At 47.4% G+C, this 23,167-nt stretch overlaps 1 protein-coding gene across 2 annotated transcripts in view; it reads right to left on the minus strand.

Moving 5' to 3' along the window:
• The window catches only part of SLC11A1 (solute carrier family 11 member 1), a 157,723-nt gene that overhangs the window by 76,907 nt on the left and 57,649 nt on the right, over nucleotides 1-23,167 (minus strand). For both annotated transcript variants that reach the window (XM_088472418.1, XM_088472417.1), the window contains one exon: nucleotides 15,355-15,455. In XM_088472418.1, coding sequence (XP_088328544.1) covers nucleotides 15,355-15,455 — 101 coding nt within the window. The remainder of the gene's footprint in view (nucleotides 1-15,354; nucleotides 15,456-23,167) is intronic.

Raw genomic sequence — 23,167 nt, forward strand, 5'->3', positions numbered from 1 at the left:
GTTTGTGAATTGTGTGCGCAGTAGCCGCACGTGCATCAACAAAGTAGTGCCAAGCGTGCGCCTGTGTCATAAGTAAAGGGCCGGCTGGCTTGACCGTTAAAGGGTGCTGTAACCCCCGAAAGTACACTCCAGTCCAAACCAAAAAAAAATTATTTTCTGTGTTTGTGAATTGTGTGCGCAGTAGCCGCACGTGCATCAACAAAGTAGTGCCAAGAGTGCGCCTGTGTCATAAGTAAAGGGCCGGCTGGCTTGACCGTTAAAGGGTGCTGTAACCCCCGAAAGTACACTCCAGTCCAAACCAAAAAAAAATTATTTTCTGTGTTTGTGAATTGTGTGCGCAGTAGCCGCACGTGCATCAACAAAGTAGTGCCAAGCGTGCGCCTGTGTCATAAGTAAAGGGCCGGCTGGCTTGACCGTTAAGGGTGCTGTAACCCCCGAAAGTACACTCCAGTCCAAACCTAAAAAAAAATTATTTTCTGTGTTTGTGAATTGTGTGCGCAGTAGCCGCACGTGCATCAACAAAGTAGTGCCAAGAGTGCCCCTGTGTCATAAGTAAAGGGCCGGCTGGCTTGACCGTTAAAGGGTGCTGTAACCCCCGAAAGTACACTCCAGTCCAAACCAAAAAAAAATTATTTTCTGTGTTTGTGAATTGTGTGCGCAGTAGCCGCACGTGCATCAACAAAGTAGTGCCAAGCGTGCGCCTGTGTCATAAGTAAAGGGCCGGCTGGCTTGACCGTTAAAGGGTGCTGTAACCCCCGAAAGTACACTCCAGTCCAAACCTAAAAAAAAATTATTTTCTGTGTTTGTGAATTGTGTGCGCAGTAGCCGCACGTGCATCAACAAAGTAGTGCCAAGAGTGCGCCTGTGTCATAAGTAAAGGGCCGGCTGGCTTGACCGTTAAAGGGTGCTGTAACCCCTGAAAGTACACTCCAGTCCAAACCAAAAAAAAATTATTTTCTGTGTTTGTGAATTGTGTGCGCAGTAGCCGCACGTGCATCAACAAAGTAGTGCCAAGCGTGCGCCTGTGTCATAAGTAAAGGGCCGGCTGGCTTGACCGTTAAAGGGTGCTGTAACCCCTGAAAGTACACTCCAGTCCAAACCAAAAAAAAATTATTTTCTGTGTTTGTGAATTGTGTGCGCAGTAGCCGCACGTGCATCAACAAAGTAGTGCCAAGCGTGCGCCTGTGTCATAAGTAAAGGGCCGGCTGGCTTGACCGTTAAGGGTGCTGTAACTCCCGAAAGTACACTCCAGTCCAAACCAAAAAAAAAATTATTTTCTGTGTTTGTGAATTGTGTGCGCAGTAGCCGCACGTGCATCAACAAAGTAGTGCCAAGCGTGCGCCTGTGTCATAAGTAAAGGGCCGGCTGGCTTGACCGTTAAGGGTGCTGTAACCCCCGAAAGTACACTCCAGTCCAAACCTAAAAAAAAATTATTTTCTGTGTTTGTGAATTGTGTGCGCAGTAGCCGCACGTGCATCAACAAAGTAGTGCCAAGCGTGCGCCTGTGTCATAAGTAAAGGGCCGGCTGGCTTGACCGTTAAAGGGTGCTGTAACCCCCGAAAGTACACTCCAGTCCAAACCAAAAAAAAATTATTTTCTGTGTTTGTGAATTGTGTGCGCAGTAGCCGCACGTGCATCAACAAAGTAGTGCCAAGCGTGCGCCTGTGTCATAAGTAAAGGGCCGGCTGGCTTGACCGTTAAAGGGTGCTGTAACCCCCAAAGTACACTCCAGTCCAAACCAAAAAAAAATTATTTTCTGTGTTTGTGAATTGTGTGCGCAGTAGCCGCACGTGCATCAACAAAGTAGTGCCAAGAGTGCGCCTGTGTCATAAGTAAAGGGCCGGCTGGCTTGACCGTTAAAGGGTGCTGTAACCCACAAAGTACACTCCAGTCCGAACCAAAAAAAAATTTATTTTCTGTGTTTAGCCGCACGTATATATCAAATCGATATAACATAAATGGAGGACCAAACTTTCTCCGATAAAAATAAAATAGAGAAAGATCAAGAACCACTTCCTCCTAGTGCTGAAGCTGCTGCCACTAGTCATGACATAGACGATAACATGCCATCAACGTCGTCTGCCAAGGCCGATGCCCAATGTCATAGTAGAGGGCACATACAATCCCAAATGGCAAAGTTCAGGAAAATGACCTTGAAAAAGACATTTAAATCAGCTGAAGAGAAACGTAAACTTGCCAATATGCCATTTACGACACGGAGTGGCAAGGAACGGCTAAGGTCGATCCCTAGTATGTTCATGACTAGTGGTTCAGCTTCACATGACGATGGAAGCACTCCTCCCACTAAAAAAATCAAAAGAGTTAAGCTGGCAAAAGCACAGCGAAGAACTGTGCTTTCTAAGAAGATATCACAAATCCCCAAAGAGAGTCCAAGTGTGGTGGTGGTTGCGATGCCTGACCTTCCCAGCACTGGACGGGAAGAGGTGGCTCTTTCCACCATTTGCACGCCCCCTGCAAGTGCTGAAAGGAGCACCCACAGTCCACTTGCTGATATGCAAATTGAAGATGTCACTGTTGAAGTACAACAGGATGAGGATACTGGTGTAGCTGGCGCTGAGGAGGAAGTTGGCGAGGAGGATTCTGATGGTGATGTGGTTTGTTTAAATCAGGCTCCGGGGGAGACAGTTGTTGTCCGTGGGATGAAAAAGCCCATCACGGTCATGCCTGGGCAGAAGACCAAACATTCCACCTCTTTGGTCTGGCAATATTTCTATCCAAATCCGGACAACAACTGTCTTGCCATATGTACCATATGTAAAGGTGAAATAAGTAGGGGTAGGGACGTCAACCACCTAGGAACATCCTCCCTTATACGGCACCTGCAGCTCGTTCATAAAAAGTTACTGTCAAGTTCAGAAACTTTGGCTCAGACCGTAAGCAGTCCAGGGACACCTAAATCCCGTTGTCCTGTTGTATCCAAGCGCCTGCAAACCACACCGTCAACTCCCTCCTCGTCAATTTCCTCCTTAGTCAGGATCGGAAGTAGTCCTGCAGGCCATATCACTGGCATGACTGACTCTCCTATCCGGGATTCCTCCGGAGGATCCTGCATTGCTATGCCTACTGCTGCCGCTGCTGCTGTTGCTGCTGCTGCTGGGAGTCGTTCATCATCCCAGAGAGGAAGTAGGAACACCACTACTTTTACTAAACAATTGACCCTCCAACAGTCCTTAGCGAGGAGGATGAAGTACGACAGCAGTCATCCTGAAGCAAAACGTATAACTGAGGCCTTGACTGCTATGTTGGTGTTAGACGTGCGTCCGGTATCCGCCATTAGTGCAGTGGGATTTAGACAATTGATGGAGGTAGTGTGTCCCCGGTTCCAAATCCCGTCTAGATTCCACTTCACTAGGCAGGCGATACCGAGACTGTACAGAAACGTCAGAAAAAGTGTCCTCAGTGTCCTGAAAAATGCCGTTGTACACAATGTCCACTTAACCACGGACATGTGGACAAGTGGAACAGGGCAGACTAAGGACTATATGACTGTGACAGCCCACTGGGTAGATGTATCACCTTACGCAGCAACAGCAGCAGCGTCACCAGTAGCAGCATCTCAGAAACGCCAGCTCGTTACAAGGCAGGCTACGCTGTGTATCACCGGTTTCAGTAAGAGGCACACCGCCGACAACCTCTTAGAGAAACTGAGGGAAATCATCGCCCAGTGGCTTACCCCACTTAGACTCTCCTGGGGATTTGTGATATCTGACAACGCCACCAATATTGTGCGGGCATTACATCTGGGCAAATTCCAGCACGTCCCATGTTTTGCTCACACAATAAACTTGGTGGTGCAGAATTTTCTGAAAAGCGACAGGGGCGTGCAGGAGACGCTTTGGGTGGCCCGAAAAATTTCTGGCCACTTTCGCCATTCAGCGACTGCGTGCCGAAGACTGGAGCGCCAGCAAACACTCTTGAACCTGCCCCGCCATCACCTGAAGCAAGAGGTTGTGACGCGGTGGAACTCAACCCTCTATATGCTTCAGAGGATGGAGGAGCAGCAAAAGGCCATACAAGCCTATACATCCACCTATGACATAGGCAAAGGAGGGGGTATGCACCTGACTCAAGCGCAGTGGAGAATGATTTCCGTGTTGTGCAAGGTTCTTCAGCCCTTCGAACTTGCCACACGTGAAGTCAGTTCAGACACTGCCAGCTTGAGTCAGGTCATTCCCCTCATCAGGCTTTTGCAGAAGCAGCTGGAGAAAGTGAAGGAGGAGCTAAGACGGAGCGATTCCGCTCGGCATGTGGGACTTGTGGATGAAGCCCTTCATTCGCTTTGCCAGGATTCCAGGGTGGTCAATCTGTTGAAATCAGACCACTACATTTTGGCCACCGTGCTCGATCCTAGGTTTAAAGCCTATGTGGTGTCTCTCTTTCCGGCCGACACAAGCCTGCAGAGGTGCAAAGACCTGCTGGTGAACACACTGTCAGCTGAAGCGGAACGTGACACGTCAACGGCTCCTTCTTCATTTTCTCCCGCAACTGGGGCTGCCAGGAAAAAACTTAGGTATCCTAAGCAACCCGCTGGCGGTGATGCAGGGCAGGCAGGACCAAGTTTGGACATCTGGTCCGGACTGAAGGACCTGGCAACAATTTCTGACATGTCTACTGTCACTGCATATGATACTGTCACCATTGACAGAATGGTGGAGGATTACATCGGTGACAGCATCCAAGTAGGCATGTCAGACAGTCCATACCTGTACTGGCAGGAAAAAGAGGCAATTTGGAGGCCCCTGTACAAACTGGCTCTATTTTACCTGAGTTGCCCCCCCTCCAGTGTGTACTCCGAAAGAGTGTTTAGTGCAGCCGGGAACCTTGTCAGCGAAAGGCGTAGGAGGTTGCTTCCACAGAATGTGGAGAAGATGATGTTCATCAAAATGAATTATCAGCTCTTCCAGGGAGACCAGCCTCCAGAACGTACAGAGGGACCTGTGGTGGTGGATTCAAGTGGGGACGAGTTAATACTTTGTGAGGATGAGGATGTACACACTGAAGAGGGTGAGGAATCGGTGGATGAGGAGGATGAGGATGACATCTTGCCTCCGTAGAGCCAGTTTGTGCAGGGACACATTAATTGCCAGCTTGTTTTGTGGGGGCCCAAACGAACCAATCATTTCAGCCACAGTTGTGTGGCAGACCCTGGCGCTGAAATGATTGATTTGTTAAAGTGTGCATGTCCTGTTTATACAACATAAGGGTGGGTGGGAGGGCCCAAGGACAATTCCATCTTGCACCTCTTTTTTTCTTTGCATTATGTACAGTTTGGGGCCTAGTTTTTCTAACTGCCATCCTGTCTGCCACTGCAGTGTCACTCCTAGATGGGTCACGTGTTTGTGCCGCCCACTCGTGTCGCTTAGCATAGTCATCCAGCTACCTCGGTGCAACCTTTTGGACATAAAAACACTATTGTGAGGTGTGAGGTGTTCAGAATAGACTGGAAATGAGTGGAAATTAAGGTTATTGAGGTTAATAATAGCATAGGAGCAGAAAAACCTACAAATTCTGTGATTTTAGCTGTTTTTATGCTTTTTTTCAAAAAAATACAGATCCAAAACACAAAACCCAGAACCCAAAACACGGAAGGGTGGTTTTGGCAAAACCAATCCAGATCCAAAACACGAAGAAAGATCCAGATCCAAAACCAAAACACAAAACACGAAAAGTGGCCGGTGCACACCCCTAATATATATATATATATATGTGTGTGTCTATATGTTATACATAACTTTTACATACACACGCACATGCATGTATATATATATATTAACATATATATGTGTACCAGTTAAAAGTTTGGACACACCTTCTCATTCAATGGTTTTTGTTTATTTAAATTATTTTCAACATAGTAGATTAATACTGAAGACATCAAAAATATGAAAGAACACATATGGAATTATGTTGTAAACAAAAAATCGTTAAACAAATCAAAATATGTTTTTTATTTTAGATTCCTCAAAGTAGCCCCCTTTTGCTTGGATGACAGCTTTGCACACTCTTGGCATTCTCTCAATCAGCTTCCTTAGGTAGTCTCCTGGAATGGTTTTGAATTAACAGGTGTGCCTTGTCAAGAGTCACTCTGTGGAATTACTTGCCTTCTTAATGTGTTTGAGACCATCAGTTGTGTTGTGCAGAGGTAGGGTTAGTACACAGTGGACACCACTATTTGACTACTGTTGTAATCCATATTATGGCGCCAACCACTCAACTCAGTAAAGAGAAATGACAGTCCATCATTACTGTAAGACATGAAGGTCAGTTGATACGGAAAATTTCAAGAACTTTGAATGCATCCTCAAGTGCAGTTGCATAAACCATCAAACGCTATGATGAAATTGGCTCTCATGAGGACCACCCCAGGAAAGGAAGACCAAGAGTTACCTCTGCTGCAGAGGATAAGTTCATTAGAGTTACCAGCCTCAGAAACCACTACTTAACGGCACCTCAGATTAGAGACCACATAAAGTCTTCACAGAGTTCAAGTAGCAGACAAATCTCAACATCAACTGTTTAGAGGAGACTGCATGAATCAGGCCTTCATGGTCGTATTGCTGCGAAGAAGCCACTACTGAGGATGAACAACAAGTAGTAGAGAATTGTTTGGGCCAAGAAACACAAGGAATGGACATTGGACCAGTGGAAATCTGTACTTTGGTCTGATGAGTCCAAATTTTAGCCACCATGTCTTTGTGAGACGCAGAGAAGGTGAGCCGATGGGTTCTGCATGTGTAGTTCCTACTGTGAAGCATGGAGGTGCAGGTGTGATGTGTGGGGGTGCTTTGCTGGTGACACTGTTGGTGATTTATTCAAAATTCAAGGCACACTTAACCAGCATGGCTACCACAGCATTCTGCAGTGCCATGCCATCCCATCTGGTTTGTACTTACTGGGACCATCATTTGTTTTTCAACAAGACAATGACCCCAAACACACCTCCAGGCTATGTAAGGGCTACTTGACCAAGAAGGAAAGTGATGGAGTGCTGTATCAGATGTCCTGGCCTCCACAATCACCCGACCTAAACCCAATTGAGCTGGTTTGGGATTAGTTGGACTGCAGAGTTAAGGAAAAGCAGCCAACAAGTGCTCAGCATCTCTGGGAAGTCCTTCAAGACTGTTGGAAAACCATTCCAGGAGACTACCTCATGAAGCTGATTGAGAGAATGCCAAGAGTGGGCAAAGCTGTCATCCAAGCAAAAGGGTGCCACTTTAGGAATCTAAAATATAAAACATTTTGATTTGTTTAACACTTTTCTGTTTACAACATAATTCCATGTGTTCTTTTATAGTTTTGATATCTTCAGTATTAATCTACTATGTTGAAAATAATTTAAATTAACAAAAACCATTGAATGAGAAGGTGTGTCCAAACTTTTGACTGGTGCTGTATATATATATATATATATATATATATATATATATATATATATATGTGATATCTTGTGGGTAATTAGCTTGGTAGATTGGTGTCAGTGGTACAGTGATTAGGTGCTTAATGAGGGTCCACACACAGCTTTCAAGTAAATAAATGATGCTTTACTTTCCACCATGGAAAGTCAGGAAACTAACAGAAAATAATAAACAACCTCTCTCTGGCTGTCACAGTCCCACATAGTCTCCAACAGTAGCCTGACTGGTCTGCCTCCTCATCAACCCACACCTGAGCTCTCTCCATAAGGCAGCCCTTAGGCATCTTCCCAGAATCCTTTTCTTCAGATCACCCCTGCCCCACACAGAATCTGCTGCTCACCAGTGCCATCTCTGGTGATACTGCCACATATCCCCCTCCCCAGCTTGAAACCCTTGGGTTCAGCTACATGGGATGAGGCATTCACATTGCGAAGTCCCTTTCCATTATTCTCAGAACCATCCACCGGATCCAAGATCATCCAGACTCTGGTCATTTCTGGGGGTCGCATCCTCCAAGTTCTGGAGGTAATTTTTCTCCTTACTTTCTCTGGCACTGTCACCCCCAGATTCCAGACTCCCGTGTCCACATAGGATACTTGAATATTTACTCCATTGATCCACATAATTTATCTCACAGCTTTGATGGCTATCTGCGACTTCATTAAGGCATAGATCTCTTGAACTTTCTTGTGCTCCCGATTTTTGAGCCTTGAAAATCTGATGAACAATTTCAACATGTTCCACCCGCACAGGTTGAAGTTCACTCTCCACAGAGGTCTTCATTTTCAGATACTGTTTAGTTGGACTACTTGCTTCAAGCTTTATCATGTGAGACCACTCCACTTCCTCATAGACAAATCCGGCAGCACTGCAAATTCCATCCTGCTTGCAGGAAGGCACTGTTTCACATACATGAGTATTATTCTTCACAAGACTGTTACCATTAACTGCCTGCAAGGTTCTGTTTTCCACTGCAAAAATGCATGACTTGGGCACATTCACATCACTGTGATCATATAGTGACATCAGAGTCTCATCTTTGGAAGCCATCAACATATCTGTAGACTTCCGTACATCTTGTACCTTTGCCTCACGGGTTATGCGGTCACCATATGTATACGTTATTTCTTTATCGCCAATTTCAGACATGGTTTTGCAACCTGGACCTGTGTCCCTTTGGGAGGACTTCACACCCTCTACTATTACTGTAAGCTGAAAATCACTGCAAGGAATCTCATCCACTTTTCCAAGACGGACCTTTAGGGAATTTCCCAACTCTGATACTTCTGTCCCTTCTTGTACACGGGTATCATTAATGAGGACATCTCTATGATCACTTTGCTGCTGAAAGACATCAACATCTTACTTAGTTCCCACAATTCACTTTTTGTCCGCTGCTCATCACACAAGACATTCTGTACTGGAAGCATATCACTCTGCGCTCCAGCCTTTTCAGGATCAACTTGAACCAATTGCTGCTTGTGGTTATGTACTTCTGCCACACTGGGTTCAGCAAAGACATCGGACACCATTTTGGTTCCAGAATCCAACTTCAGAATGTTATTTAACTTCTTTTCCTCTTCTGATTTTCCCACTACCATGTGGAAGTTTTCCTGAGCCATAGACAGCTGCTCTTCCAGATGGGCAATTTTCACCATGGTGCTTTCCAACTTGCTCTCGGATTGTAGTAGATTGCTCTCCACGACTTCAAATTCAGCAACTCTCAACTTTTGTACAATTATTTCAGACTCTGCCATGTTTAATTCACATTGCGCCTCCATTTCTTTGGTATTCCTCTCCACTTGGAATCTTTGCAACTAGTCCTATGTACTTAGCAGACACTTCTCAAGGTTCTCACTCTGTTCTTGCAACTTCCAAGCCCTGCCTTGGGCAATGTTAAGCTCTCTCTTCAAAGACTCAGTATGCTCTGCGGCTTTATGCAGACTTTCCTCCAGGAACACATTTCTTTCCGTCAGAAATTCTGAAACTGCTCTAGCTGCAGCTAAATTGGATTGGAGAGTTTGTACTTGCTCCTTACAGCTGACTTCAAGACGGACCATCTCCATCTCTTTTCCTTCACGGTCAGTTTCCCACTGAGAGCGAGTCTGCAGCATCTGGAGATACTTCTCTTTTACTTCACAAATTTTTTCTGCCAGAGAATTTTTCTCCAATTCACAATCTGTAAGCTTTACTTGAGTGGAAACAATTAGAGAGTCTTTTTCTTTTAACACCAGAGTCAGATCCACCACTTTCACTTGTGTGCTCTCTGCATCACTCTGATGTCTCTGGACACCTTCTTTCAATTCTTCTACTTCCCGCTGAAGTACCACACACTTTTGCTGCACTTCAACAATATCTTGCTCTATTACATCATTCTTTGCTAGGAGCACATCATTCTCATACTTTGTAACACATTGGAACATTTTAGCCTCCTCAAGGCGTTCAGTCATAACCGCTAAATTGAGGTCTGTCTCTTTAAGAACTTCAACTCTTTTTTCTTCTTCTTGCACCAATGCTATTCTCAAAGATGACAACTCACGCTGTAACATCTTTCCAATTTGCGCATGCAAAAGCTTCTCTTTTGTAGACTTTCTCCAACAGCAGCCCGACTGGTCTGCCTCCTCATCAGCCCACACCTGAGCTCTCTCGACAAGGCAGCCCATAGGCATCTTCCCAGAATCCTTTTCTTCTCTGTGTGGGCGGATCTCCACTGCCCCACACAGAGGACCTTATTCAGAGGCGGCCGTACGGTCTACGACTGCACGGCCGCCTCGATGTTTTGCCAGTGCGCATGCGCGCGTGGGAGCCGGCTCCCTCGTGCACATGCGTGAGACCCGCTACGACCGACAGCACCGGTCGTAGCGGGTCTCTTTCCAAAGGGGGCGAGCTGTCGATGTTGATTGACAGCTCGCCCCGTTTGGAAGGGGGGCCGGGGGGGTGGCAGCCCAAATGGAGGCGTTCCCATGGGAACGCCTGCCATTTGGGGGAGGCCCCACTGACATCACTAGTGATGTCAGTGGAGAGCTTCCGGCTCAGAAAGAGCCAGAAGCTCTCCGGGGCTTACGACAAGTGAGACCCTACCCTAGGGTCTCGTCGTAAGCCCTGATGGTCGCGATGGTCTCTGACCATCGCGACCATCACCCGAGCGGTCGTTAGAGCTGTGGGTGTAAACCCACAGCCTAACGACCGAAACAGAGGCGGGCGGTCAGGATGCAAGCGGCCGCCCAGTTTCTGAGCGACCGCTTGCATCCTCCTACCGCCTCTGAATGAGGGCCAGAATCTGCTGCTCACCAGCTCCATCTCTGGTGATACTGCCACAATATATATATAGACACACACACATCAGGCAGGCAGCCCGATGTATGTTTGTGTGTGAGTGTCTATATATATATATATATATATATTTACACACAACTTTTATTGATAGGGGCCCCATACATTTGTTGCCCAGGGGCCCCCACAGTCCTTAATCTGGCCCTGACTGCTCCTAAGAAATGGAAAAATGTCAAGATGCCAATATTTGAATAGGATCCAAATACAAAACTCACTACTCTCTTTGGCTGCTACAGTTTCACAGAGCTTGGATCTTATTCTTCATTTTTCATTTCCATTTGGAAATACTTTTAGCATACTATTTTTTCAAATAAAAGCTATTTTCTACTAGATGAAAACTGACCTTTTAGTTATCTGTAAAGGTATTGAGCTCACCTAAGTAAGTTAATTATGGGCATTTTTATATTAAACACCCCTCAGTGTACACTATTGCTCTTTTATTACTCCTCACCTTTTCGCTCCACAAATGAATGCCACCTTTCCACCCAACTGATTACTTCCTCCCACTCTTGCCTCCAAGACTTTGCCCATGCTGCTACTTTCCTCTGGAACTCCTCTCTCCCTTTCATACTCTCCACCTCTCTACAATGGCATGTTTTCCTTGGGTATTATGACTGCTGATGCAGCAATGTTTATGAACATGTCCTGCTATGTTCTGTATTGTAAAACACTTTGGGGCCTATACATCATCGGAGGCTGTATGGCCCCCGGTAATTAAGGAATGGTCTTGCTGCAAGGGATCCTTAAGTAACCAATTCGCAGCAGGGAAAACTCGACACCGAAGCAATTCATCATTCATCAGCAATTCATCACTGTGCTCCGGTACGGGGGAAGCTGTTCTAAAAAGCAGTTGTCCCTTCAGTTTGTATTGCAGCTAAAGAAGTAGCTGCGTTACTTACCTCCTCCCCGTCGTCATGGCTACGCATGTGTGACCTAAGGTCACACATGTGCACAGTCACCGGGGAGGTAGTGAGGAGGTGGCGGAGGGATCCGCTCGGATCCCTCTTCGCATGCCCAAAACTGGCGTTTCCGCATGGTTACTGGGCCATTTATCGTTTGATGAATAGGCCCCTTTGTTCTTGCTTTGTTCAGATTTTTCTGTCTATGTACCTTGTAAGGTGCTGCAGACCCCTTGCACATACTTGCTGACCTTTTGGCCGCCTCTCCCGGGAGGATGTAGCCAGGTCGTTATAGTGCAGCAGGGGGCGGAGCCACAATGACGCGATTCAATGTGAGTTGCGTCATCGCCCACTTGTGCGCCCACTTCACTTGAGGATAATAATAATAATAATAATAATAATGATACTTACTGGAATAACTACCAGGAGGGTTTCCACACCAAAAGGCAGAGTCACGAATTAGATTCTTATCACTCTTTCAAAGCAGAAATACACCTATCACAAATTTGAGGCTGAAACTCAAACAGGGTGATATGATGTCAGCTTCACCGTAATGTCAGGTTTATCTGCCTTCGCCACTCTGCCATGGGGCGAATGCTTAATATTTTACATCGTTAATTTTCACTTTTCCATTATGATATACACTAGAGGTGTTCAACATGCGGACCTCCAGCTGCTGTAGAACTAAACATACCAGCATGCCTTACCACAGTTTTAGCAGTGCTTAAAGTGGTCCTAGAGAAGTGGTGGGACTCACCCCCCCCTGCGCTTTTTCAAAAAAAGGGACAGAGCGAGCGCGTTGGAAAAAGCGTGGTCTCAAAAGAAAGTGGCATGGTCACACAATAGTATTCCTAATTCAAATTACACCACACAGTAGCACAATTTTAATCACATTACACTGCACATAGGGCCTGATTCAGAGCCGCTCGCTGCTAGAGAGTGCTCGCTCTGAATCAGGGTGGGTTTTTTTTTTCTTATTCTTCATCCAGCCCGCTCGCAAAGCTGTGGGTGACCACCCATAGCTTGTGCAAGTGGCTTGGAGATGGTCGCGATTATCTCAACCATCGGGCTTGCGACGAGACCCTGTGGTAGGGTCTTGGCTCCCGCAAGTCCGGGTGGACTTCCTGCTCTAATACAGCAGGAAGTCCACTACTGACATTACTGGTGATGTCAGTAGGGCCACCCACAAACGCCAGGCATTCCTAAGGGAACGCCTGTGTTTGCCTAACCACCCCCGCTCCCCGCCTACAAAACGGGGAGAGCTGTCACTCACCATCGACAGCCACCCCGTCTTGTAGCGAGCCCCAGAGCGACTGAACTTCAGTTGGTTGCTGGGGCTCGTGCATGCTACCCGCTTGCGAGCGATGTTCACTTGTGAGCGGGTCTGAATCAGGCCCATAGTGCCCCTGATTCACATTACAACACATACATAATAGTGTCCCTTATTCATGTTATGACACACAGCAGCGCACCTTTTACACAATTCCCACATTTGTGCCCATTATACACAATGCCCACATTAGTAGTGTTCCTAATACACATACTGCCTACAGTAGAAGTGTCCCTTACACATAATGCCCAAAGCAGTAGTGCCACTTATGCAAAGCCCACTGTAGTGGCTCCGTTTATGCAGTGCCCCCGGTAGTGATGCCCCTTATGCAGTGCCCACAGTGATAGTGCCCTCAGTAGTAGTGCCCACAGTGGTAGAGCCCCTTATGCAGAACCCACAGCAGTGGTGCCCCTTATGCAGTGCCCCAGGCAGGGCCGGCTTAAGGCTGGTGGGCACCCCAGGGCAACTAAATTGTGGGGGGCCCCTTCAAGCCACTCAGAGCTCCCCCCCTTCCTCCTAATCCTACTGCCCTCCCAGTGGCGTCCCTTCCCGTGGTGACACCCAGGTGCCGAAAAGGGGGCGTGGCATCGGAAAGTAAAGGGGTGTGACCTCAAAAAGGGGCATGGTCTCGCCACACGAACCCGGTCACGGCTATGCGGCTCGTGGTTAAACTCATCAATAGGGTGCTGGGGGCAGGGGTGTCTTAAGAGAGGAGGGGGCCTGTGTGCATTCCCTGTGCGGGGCCCCTCCTCTCTCCCCGGTGGCCGGCAGCCGACTGACGCGGCTGGCCAGCCACCGGATCATTAGTAGACTCCAGTCCTGAGGCACCCCTGCAAGTGTCCTGAGGTACCCCAGGGTGTCATGGTGCACAGTTTCTAAACCACTGCCATACACTATAGAAGAACGGGTCGGAGTGATACAGCTGGGAGTGAATTGGTTCCTGTCAGAGTCCGGTTTTTAGAAGGGTATATTACAGCTGCCCTTTTAGTGCCTGCCCCAGCGTTACACTGCACTCAATTATACACTCACCGCATTGCCAGAGGATACAGCCCTTGCCAACAGACAACTTTATGTCAGAGTTGCCTACCTTTGAAGATCTCTTCCCGGGAGAAGCCCGGGTAAGAGAAGCAGGAGGGAGGCAATGGGGGCGGGGCCTAACGATGCACGTCATTAAGCCCCGCCCCCTCACGGTAAAATTGCCATGATTGGACAGAATTTGCATAGGGGTGGGGCCAAATGACGTGATTCATGTAGAATCACCTTTTAAGCCCCGCCCCCTACACGGAGACACGCGATCGCCGCGGTTATTCTCCTCATTCTGCCCACTTCACTGGGAAGTGGGCAGAATGCGGGAGAAATGCCTACCCTTCCGGGGGTGCGGGGGGTTACCCGAAAAATCGGGAGCCTCCCGCGAAAACTGGGAGGGTAGGCAGGTATGCTTTGTGTGTGGTCGTTATTTTGGACAGGCAGCCTGCTAGTGTCCAAAGCCTGCAACAGTAATATATTACAGTCCTTTCATTACTCCACCTAAGGAGAGAGACGGGGCAGTGGCGTCATGAAGTGGTTGCGGGGGGTGAGGGCCGCATCCAGTTGTCATCCTCAGAGGGGGTGACACCAAAATGCCGGCTCCTCTGCAGTGACAGGAGCTGGGTGCTACAGTGTGACATTCTCCTGCAGCACCCAGCTTCTGCCATAGAAGAGGAGTAGACAGTGCAGACAGCCCAGTCTCCGGGAGCAGCCCAGAAAATAGTTTTAATGTATTGGGACTGATTTTTCGGGGGCGACATGAATGCGTCAAATGTCATGGTCGAGTAAGCGTTTTTTTAATGGTTTTTAAAATTGCGTTTTTACGACACAAAAATATACTTGCATCCATTTTAACGTAGCCCCAATTTACATGGAACAGTAATTTCCTGGAAAAAAAATAGCTGTTCTATAATTTTCAACAATTTTGTTTTTTCGCCCAAAATTTGCATGGTCGTTTTTCGCCAAAGTACACAACTTACGATACATTTTTGGGGTTATTTATCATTAGGGGGGTGTCCAAAGGGTTCTGAAAGAAATTCCCACATTTTTAGCCAAAAATTGTGATTTTGCATTTTTTTCTCCTGGTCTGGGATGAAGAAAACTTTCCTCCAGTTTTTTTCCTTCATTTTCGCCTGTTTACCGTTTTCAATGTTTTAGTATTTTTTTGCAAAAAAGTCTGTTTTCGCCGCTAATTGAATACGGCCCATAGCCTGTAACATAGCAGAAGCTGATTGGTTGGTACTTTATCTCTTTCCACTTTATCTCTCTCCAAGGTTTGATACATCTCCCCCTATATTCTGTAGCTTATTGATCAGAAATCATAACTTACACTTTCTGTGGATGGAATGGAAATCCGTTCAGCCAAGTATTCCGATTTTGGTTCATCAACAAGTTCTTCAATAGCTCCATATCTCCGATTTCTTTGTGCATCTTAAACAGATCACAAAATATGGCTTAATATAAATTTGCATTTTTAACGTGTTTAGAAAGTGAGAATAATCAGCCCTGACGTATCATAAAACACAAAACAAAATGGAGCCATTCAGAGTTGCACACAAGTCGGACACAATTGCACCTGCATTGTATGCTGTAAAGTAAATGTGAATATTTGCCCGTATGAGAGTTGCACATAAGCTACTGCGCTGCCCCTATGCTCAGGTTTCATAGCCACCATCATTATCAGGGCATATTTGCACCAGCCCTATATAAGGTGCAAGAGATCCATCTAAATACAGACATATCTATGCCCAACTCTGTGTACCCTCAATTCTGCCGACACACTCTCAACACTAGGGGCATTTTAAGAGAGGAGGGGGCCCGTGTAACATGGGGGCATACTTGCCTATCTTCCCGATTTGGTATTGTGAAGAGGGGGCGGGGTGCGATGATGCGATTGCGCTGTCATTCCCATGCCCCACCCCCCATTGACGAGTCATGTTCCAGGCTACGCCCCCTTTTGATGTGCTGCTGAGGACGCCCGACAGCTCCCTCCCGGAAGGAGGGAGCTAGAAGTCGGCAACTCTGCATGGGGGTGTGGCCTAATTACCATAGGCCATGCCCCTAAGTGGCGTTACTTGGTTGCATTCGTAATCAAAGGTGATTACGAATGCAATCAAGCGATTGTTTGCCATCGCACATGCGTATAAGCCACACTGCACGTGTGCAGTGATTGCTTTGTGATCACGGACTCACATAGGAATCCACCGCAGAGTGAGTGACAGCTTGCCAGCGTTTGGGGGTGGTGACGGGGGTGGTCAGAAAAACACAGGCGTGTCTGTCCGTTTAAATGCCATTACATGGGTGTGAATAATTAGCCACTGCAAGTGCAAACGCAGCTCTGCATGTCTAAAGAGCCCCCAAGGCTGCGGCAGGTCAGACCTACCGCAAGGCCAAGATGCAGTGGCGTAACTAGGGTATTTGGAGCCCAGGGCAAATTTGAAAAGGGAGCCCCCCCAACATCACCCCGATATGTGCGCGTGGCAAAGGCGCGCGTGGGAAAAAAAATGGGCGTGGTCACTTAAAAATGGGGCGTGTCAACATGACACACCCCTTTATTTTCACGCTGAACATTCCTATCCATATGCACATTAACCCAGGTAGTACCCCTTATACAGTACCCCCAATATGCAGTTGTGGTCCCTCTTATGCAGGCCCATAGTAGTGCCCCTTATACAGTATCCCCAGTAGTGGTCCCCCTTATACAGCCCCCAATTAGTTCCCCTTACTCAGTGCCCCCAGTAGTGGTCCCCCCAAATGCAGTGCCCTATGTAGTGTTCCCCCTTATGCAGTGCCCCCAGTAGCAGTCCCCACAATGCAGTGCACCCAGTAGTGGTATCCCCTTATGCAGTGCCCTTTATATAGTCCCCCCCATGCAGGTTTCCCAGTAGTGGTCCCCCTTATGCAGGCACCCAGTAGTGATCCCCCCTATCTAGTGCCCCCTGTAGTGGTCCCCGCAGTGCCCCTAGCAGTAAGTCCCTTATATAGTGCCCCCAGCAGTAGTCCCCCCCTCCCATGCAGTGCCCCCAGTAGTGGTCCCCCTGATGCAGGCTCCCAGTAGTAACCCCCCCTATCCAGTGTTCCCTGTAGTGGTCCTTCCTGTTATTGCCCCCAGTTGTGGTCCCCCCAGTGCAGTGCCCCTAGTAGTAGGCCCCTTTTATAATGCCCCCAGTAGTAGTTCCCCCCCCAAGTAGTGGTCCACAGGTTAGGTTCCCCCTCCCGATTAAGTGCCCCATGTAATAGCCCCCCCCAGTAGAGGTCCTCCCAATAATGGTGCCCCCAGTAATAGCCCCCCCAGTAGAGGTCCTCCTAATGGTGCCCCCAGTAATAGCCCCCCCCAGTAGAGGTCCTCCTAAAAATGGTGCCCCCAGTAGTAGCTCCCCCCCCAGTAAGGTCCTCCTAATAATGGTGCCCCCAGTAATAGCCCCCCCCAGTAGAGGTCCTCCTAATAATGGTACCCCCAGTAATAGCCCCCCCCAGTAGAGGTCCTCCTAATAATGGTGCCCCCAGTAGTAGCCCCCCCCAGTAGAAGTCCCCCTAATAATGGTGCCCCCAGTAATAGCCCCCCCCAGTAGAGGTCCTCCTAATAATGGTGCCCCCAGTAATAGCCCCCCCAGTAGAGGTCCTCCTAATAATGGTGCTCCCAGTAATAGCCCCCCCCAGTAGAGGTCCTCCTAATAATGGTGCCCCCAGTAGTAGTAGCCCCCCCCATTGTGCCCCCACCCCAGTAGAGGTTCCCCCAGTGGTAGCCACCCCCGTTGTGCCCCCAGTAGTGCTGACAGGTATTTAAAAATATATATAAAAACATACTTACCTGAATCCACGCTGCTGCTGCTCCTCCAGTCCGCGATGCCGCTCTTGCCGCCGCCGCCTGCCAGTCCTCCCGGGCTGGCGCGCTCAGCATAATGGGACAGACGTCATGACGTCTGTCCCCATTACCCACTGCAGGAGCTAGACGGAAGTCCGGCTCTTGCAGTGGGTGCTGCAGCAGTCAATGAGAGTCTATCAGACTCTCATTGGCTGCTGTTTAACACACGCATCGCCGCCAGCGCTGGCGGCGATGCGTGTGTTATGCACAGCCTGAGCCTGCCTCCTGGTGCTATTGGGCAAGCGCTCAGGGGGAGGGAACGGGCTCAGGCGTGCAGCACAGGACCGGCGCTGGAAGCCTGGTGCCGGTCCTGTGTAAATGTGTAGCACTGACCGCACTCATTGAGGTCGGCGCTACACTGGTGGCTAACTAGGGCGGGCCGGACCATGGCCGGCGGCGCCCCCCCCGCACCGCCGGTCCCACGGCACCCAGGGCATGCACCCTGCCTGACCCCCCCTACTTACGCCACTGCCAAGATGGCTGCTGATGTGTGGCATTGTACCGATATATGGCGCAAATTGAGCCATTTAGCCCTGCCCCTTCCCTACAGACCCGAAAATTCCACGTAAAATCTCCCCATTCTTTCCACTTCACTAGGATACTGATGATGAAGGTGTTGGCGGTGGAGATTGCAGCTGCTTGGATCAGCTGTGTGTGTATGTGGGGGAGGGGGGAGATCTGAGAGAAAGGAGCTAGCTGACCCTAGACTGCTTGTAAAATATTATTTTAGAATAATTATTAGATTTTGCCAAAAATATTTCATGAACGCGCTGCAAATGACATAACAGTGAGGAGGTTTCTAGATGGTTAACATCCCTAACTCTACTTACTTTGGCATTACAAACGCTACAGATGGCTTGACAATTTTTGTCAGGATTTGGGTAAAAATAATTCTACACATATGAAGTGGATTTTTCGGTCTTATGCCCAGGCATGACAATGGCCTTATCACGGGCTAGAACTGCTTTCACTGGTGCCTCGCTTACACAAACATCCTCATCATCAACATCCTCATTAGTGCTGGCGTCAGCTACACAAATATCCCCTCATTATGTTGCACTTCCACAGTAGTCAGCATCTTTACTTATGCTGCTCATCTCCATATATGCAAGGAAGCTTCTCTACGAGTACAGCCACGGAAATGTCAGGCTCACACATAGCTCATCCTTAGACTCTCCTCAGGGGTTTGTGACATTTCTGTACACACAAGGCCTGATTCAGCAAGGATTGCAACTGCTGAAGCATAGGCAGATGGGCGATTATTGCGCACTGCGCATGCATTGCATTGCGCATGTGCGAACTGGCCACTGCGATCGGGACTGCGATCACAGTGATTACGCAGACCCATCACAGAGTGATTAACAGGAAGCACTGTTTTTGGGGTGGTGATGTGGGGGTGGTCGGAGAAACGCCGGCGTGCCAGTGCATTTGAATGCCGTTGCAAGGGTATGTGCATAACTTAGCCACTGCAGTGGCGTACGCAGCTTGAGCTCTAACTGCGTGCAGGCAAGCTATCAATATACACACGTAGAGGGCAAACCTCACAATGGCGCTAGTGTGACTCTAAATTATCGCAGTTCTCCACAGTCAAGAAAAACAAATGTGATCCTAAAATTCTTGTGATAACTCAATACGGTTTCTGCTACTAACAGACAAAGAGCTCGGCTTTAACTATAATAAAAAAAACACTCAAATAGAAAGAGCGCTACCATATATAGTCACAGTTTAATAATCCTAATAACGGGCATAAAATAAAATGATATAGTAAAATAAGAATACAAACATTAATAGATATTCAATAGATCACAATATCCGATATAGATATAAAATGATAGGCATAATCAATTAAACACAGTAAAAGACAATCAAAAACATCCTAGTTTTGTGTGCAGTAACTACACTTGTATTAATAATCCGCTGGTTCTCCCATTCATATGGAAAGTGGCTCCGATGTACTTCGATGTTTACGGTGTTTTTGCTGGATTGCAAGGTATTACGGATATGCAGGAGGGGAAGTCGGCGTCTACATGTTATCGGTGAGAGTGCTTTGTGATTGCAATTATTAGCATACTTTCGCAGAACTGCGTGCGTGATTGCAACCGCAATCGAAATAGCGATCTTTGCTGAATCATGCAAACAGTTTGTTCTTCTGTCTTAGTGTTTTTTTTCAGCACAGATTTTCCGGTTTTAATTTTGACACCTCTTCTAGACTCTGAGTGAGAAGGTTGCATCGTCATATGAGGTTACAGAAGAAGTCGTCTGACTGACAGCAGTTGCAGTACCACAACTTACAAATATAGGCCAAGGCCTGAGCCTTTGCTTGCCACTGCATGTGGTTTATGGCATGTTGCCAATTTTATAATATTCTGCAGTAAACTTTCCCTTTATTAGAGGTGATGTTTTTTTCTTGAACAATGTAAAATATTGTTTTAATTTCAGATGCCCCGGCTTAAACTAAACTATGCCCTTGAGTACCGGCTTTAGTAGTTGCCATACAGTCATGACTTGATGGCAGCAGCTGCAGTGCTAGTACTTGGTTGCTGCACCTGCTGTTCTATCAATTGAATGTCGTGATCCATATTGACTTACTGCGGAGATATTAAGGTGACACCATTAGTGTCAGTGGTGGAACTGCCGGAGACAATGGAGTCAGTTGCCACTGAACGCCAGCCCTGAAGGGGGTAACTCCTACACTGTCACCCATTCCGTGTCCTGCTGTACCTGCAGTGCTGTGCCTGTGCTGAAACAACAGAGGAGCCGCCTAGCCCCAATCAGCATCAGCGGTGCTCCTCCTCTGTGACCTATCTGGACTGCTCTGAATGGGTGATGTCACATAACATGTGACCGTGACCCTCCCTGAGGCTGAGTCTAACTGTCTGACGAGTTGGGAGAAATACAGTGCGGCCGGCACGGTCTTGTAAGGGCTGCGCGCAGCTGTAACTAGTCTGTGGGGACACTGGAGTGAAGACAGGAATCAGCGCGGCTGGCGGCTGTCACTGGGGAGCGGATGGGAGTCGGGATAGGCTGAGCAGTGGCCACTGTGGCTGAAAAACATAGTACAGTAAGTGCAAGCCCTATGGGGTGGGGGGAGTGGTACTGTAGGTGTTGAAGAAAGTCAAATATTTAAAGAGCATTTTTTTTTCAATTTGTCATGTCATGTTAAACTCATATTAAATTGAAAGAGCAAAAAGCTGTGATTACGGAGAGCTGTGTGTGACTGTGTGTGTGGTCTGTGTGAGATAGGGAATATGTGTGAGTGTGTGTGTGGGGTCTGTGCGAGATTTGGGATGTGTGAAATGGTGTATGTGTGTGGGTGGAGTGCTGTGTATGTGTGAGCCGGGGAGCTGAGTGAGGGGGTAAAAAAAGCTGTATGGGGAGTTCTGAGTGAGCTGTGTGTGTGTGCGGGGGAAGGGGGGAAGATCTGAGTGAAGGGGGAGAGCTGTGTGAGGGATATATAAACAATGTATTTTTCTATAAATTAATATGGGACCCCAAAGTGGCATATGTATTCATTATTGGGTCCTAGTTCTGATAATAATAATTATTTATTGCCGCTATTCGCACGTGAGCGTATATATTTACATAGATATATATGCACTTTATTTATTTTTCCTTTTCTCCTGCACTTGCCTCTGGTCGACTGGGATGAACTTACGCCACTGGTTAGTGTTGTTAAACATAGTATCATGACCTGCCTTAGGTTTAAACAAAAAAAATTAATATATTTTTTTTTAAAGTAAATATTATTATTTATTATTATTATTAGGGGTGTGCACCGGCCACTTTTCGTGTTTTGTGTTTTGGTTTTGGATCTGGATCTTTCTTCGTGTTTTGGATCTGGATTGGTTTTGCCAAAACCACCCTTCCGTGTTTTGGGTTCTGGGTTTTGTGTTTTGGATCTGTATTTTTTTTTTTAAAAGCATAAAAACAGCTAAAATCACAGAATTTGTGAGTTTTTCTGCTCCTATGCTATTATTAACCTCAATAACCTTAATTTCCACTAATTTCCAATCTATTCTGAACATCTCACACCTCACAATATTGTTTTTATGTCCAAAATGTTGCACCGAGGTAGCTGAATGACTATGCTAAGCGACACGAGTGGGCGGCACAAACACGTGGCCCATCTAGGAGTGACACTGCAGTGGCAGACAGGATGCAGTTTGAAAAACTAGGCCCCAAACAGTACATAATGCAAAGAAAAAAAAGAGGTGCAAGATGGAATTGTCCTTGGGCCCTCCCACCCACCCTTATGTTGTATAAACAGGACATGCACACTTTAGCAAACCAATCATTTCAGCGCCAGGGTCTGCCACACAACTGTGGCTGAAATGATTGGTTCGTTTGGGCCCCCACAAAACAAGCTGGCAATTAATCTGTCCCTGCACAAACTAGCTCTACGGAGGCAAGATGTCGTCCTCATCCTCCTCATCCACCGATTCCTCACCCTCTTCAGTGTTGTGTACATCCTCATCCTCACAGAGTATTAATTCATCCCCGCTGGAATCCACCACCACAGGTCCCTCTGTAAGTTCTGGAGTCTGGTCTCCCTGGAAGAGTTGATAAATCATTTTTATGAACATCATCTTCTCCACATTTTGTGGAAGCAACCTCCTACGCCTTTCGCTGACAAGGTTCCTGGCTGCACTAAACACTCTTTCGGAGTACACACTGGAGGGGGGCAACTCAGGTAAAATAGAGCCAGTTTGCACAGGGGCCTCCAAATTGCCTCTTTTTCCTGCCAGTACAGGTCTGACATGCCTACTTGGATGCTGTCACCGATGTAATCCTTTAACAGACAAACGCACGCTTGTCGCTGCTGCTTTGAGGATGCAGGTGCGGCTACAGCCCACACCTGCACACCAGACAGAAAAAAAAATAATTTTTAAATTTTTTGTGGAGTGCACTTTGAGGGTTACACCACCCTTTAACAGACAAACGCACGCTTGTCGCTGCTGCTTTGAGGATGCAGGTGCGGCTACTGCGCATACATTTCACACACAAACACAGAAAAAAAGATTATTTTATTTTGGTTGGAGCGCACTTTGGGGGTTACACCACCTTTTAACAGACAGACGCACGCTTGTCGCTGCTGCTTTGAGGATGCAGGTGCGGCTACAGCCCACACAATTCACAAAGACAGAAAAAAAATATATATATATTTTTTGCGGAGCGCACTTTGAGGGTTACACCATCCTTTAACAGACAGATGCACGCTTGTCGCTGCTGCTCTGAGGATGCAGGTGCGGCTACAGCCCACACAATTCACAAAGACAGA

Source organism: Taudactylus pleione, unplaced genomic scaffold (genome assembly GCF_031769625.1).
Source record: "Taudactylus pleione unplaced genomic scaffold, aTauple2 ptg000122l, whole genome shotgun sequence".
NCBI classification, from domain to species: domain Eukaryota; kingdom Metazoa; phylum Chordata; class Amphibia; order Anura; family Myobatrachidae; genus Taudactylus; species Taudactylus pleione.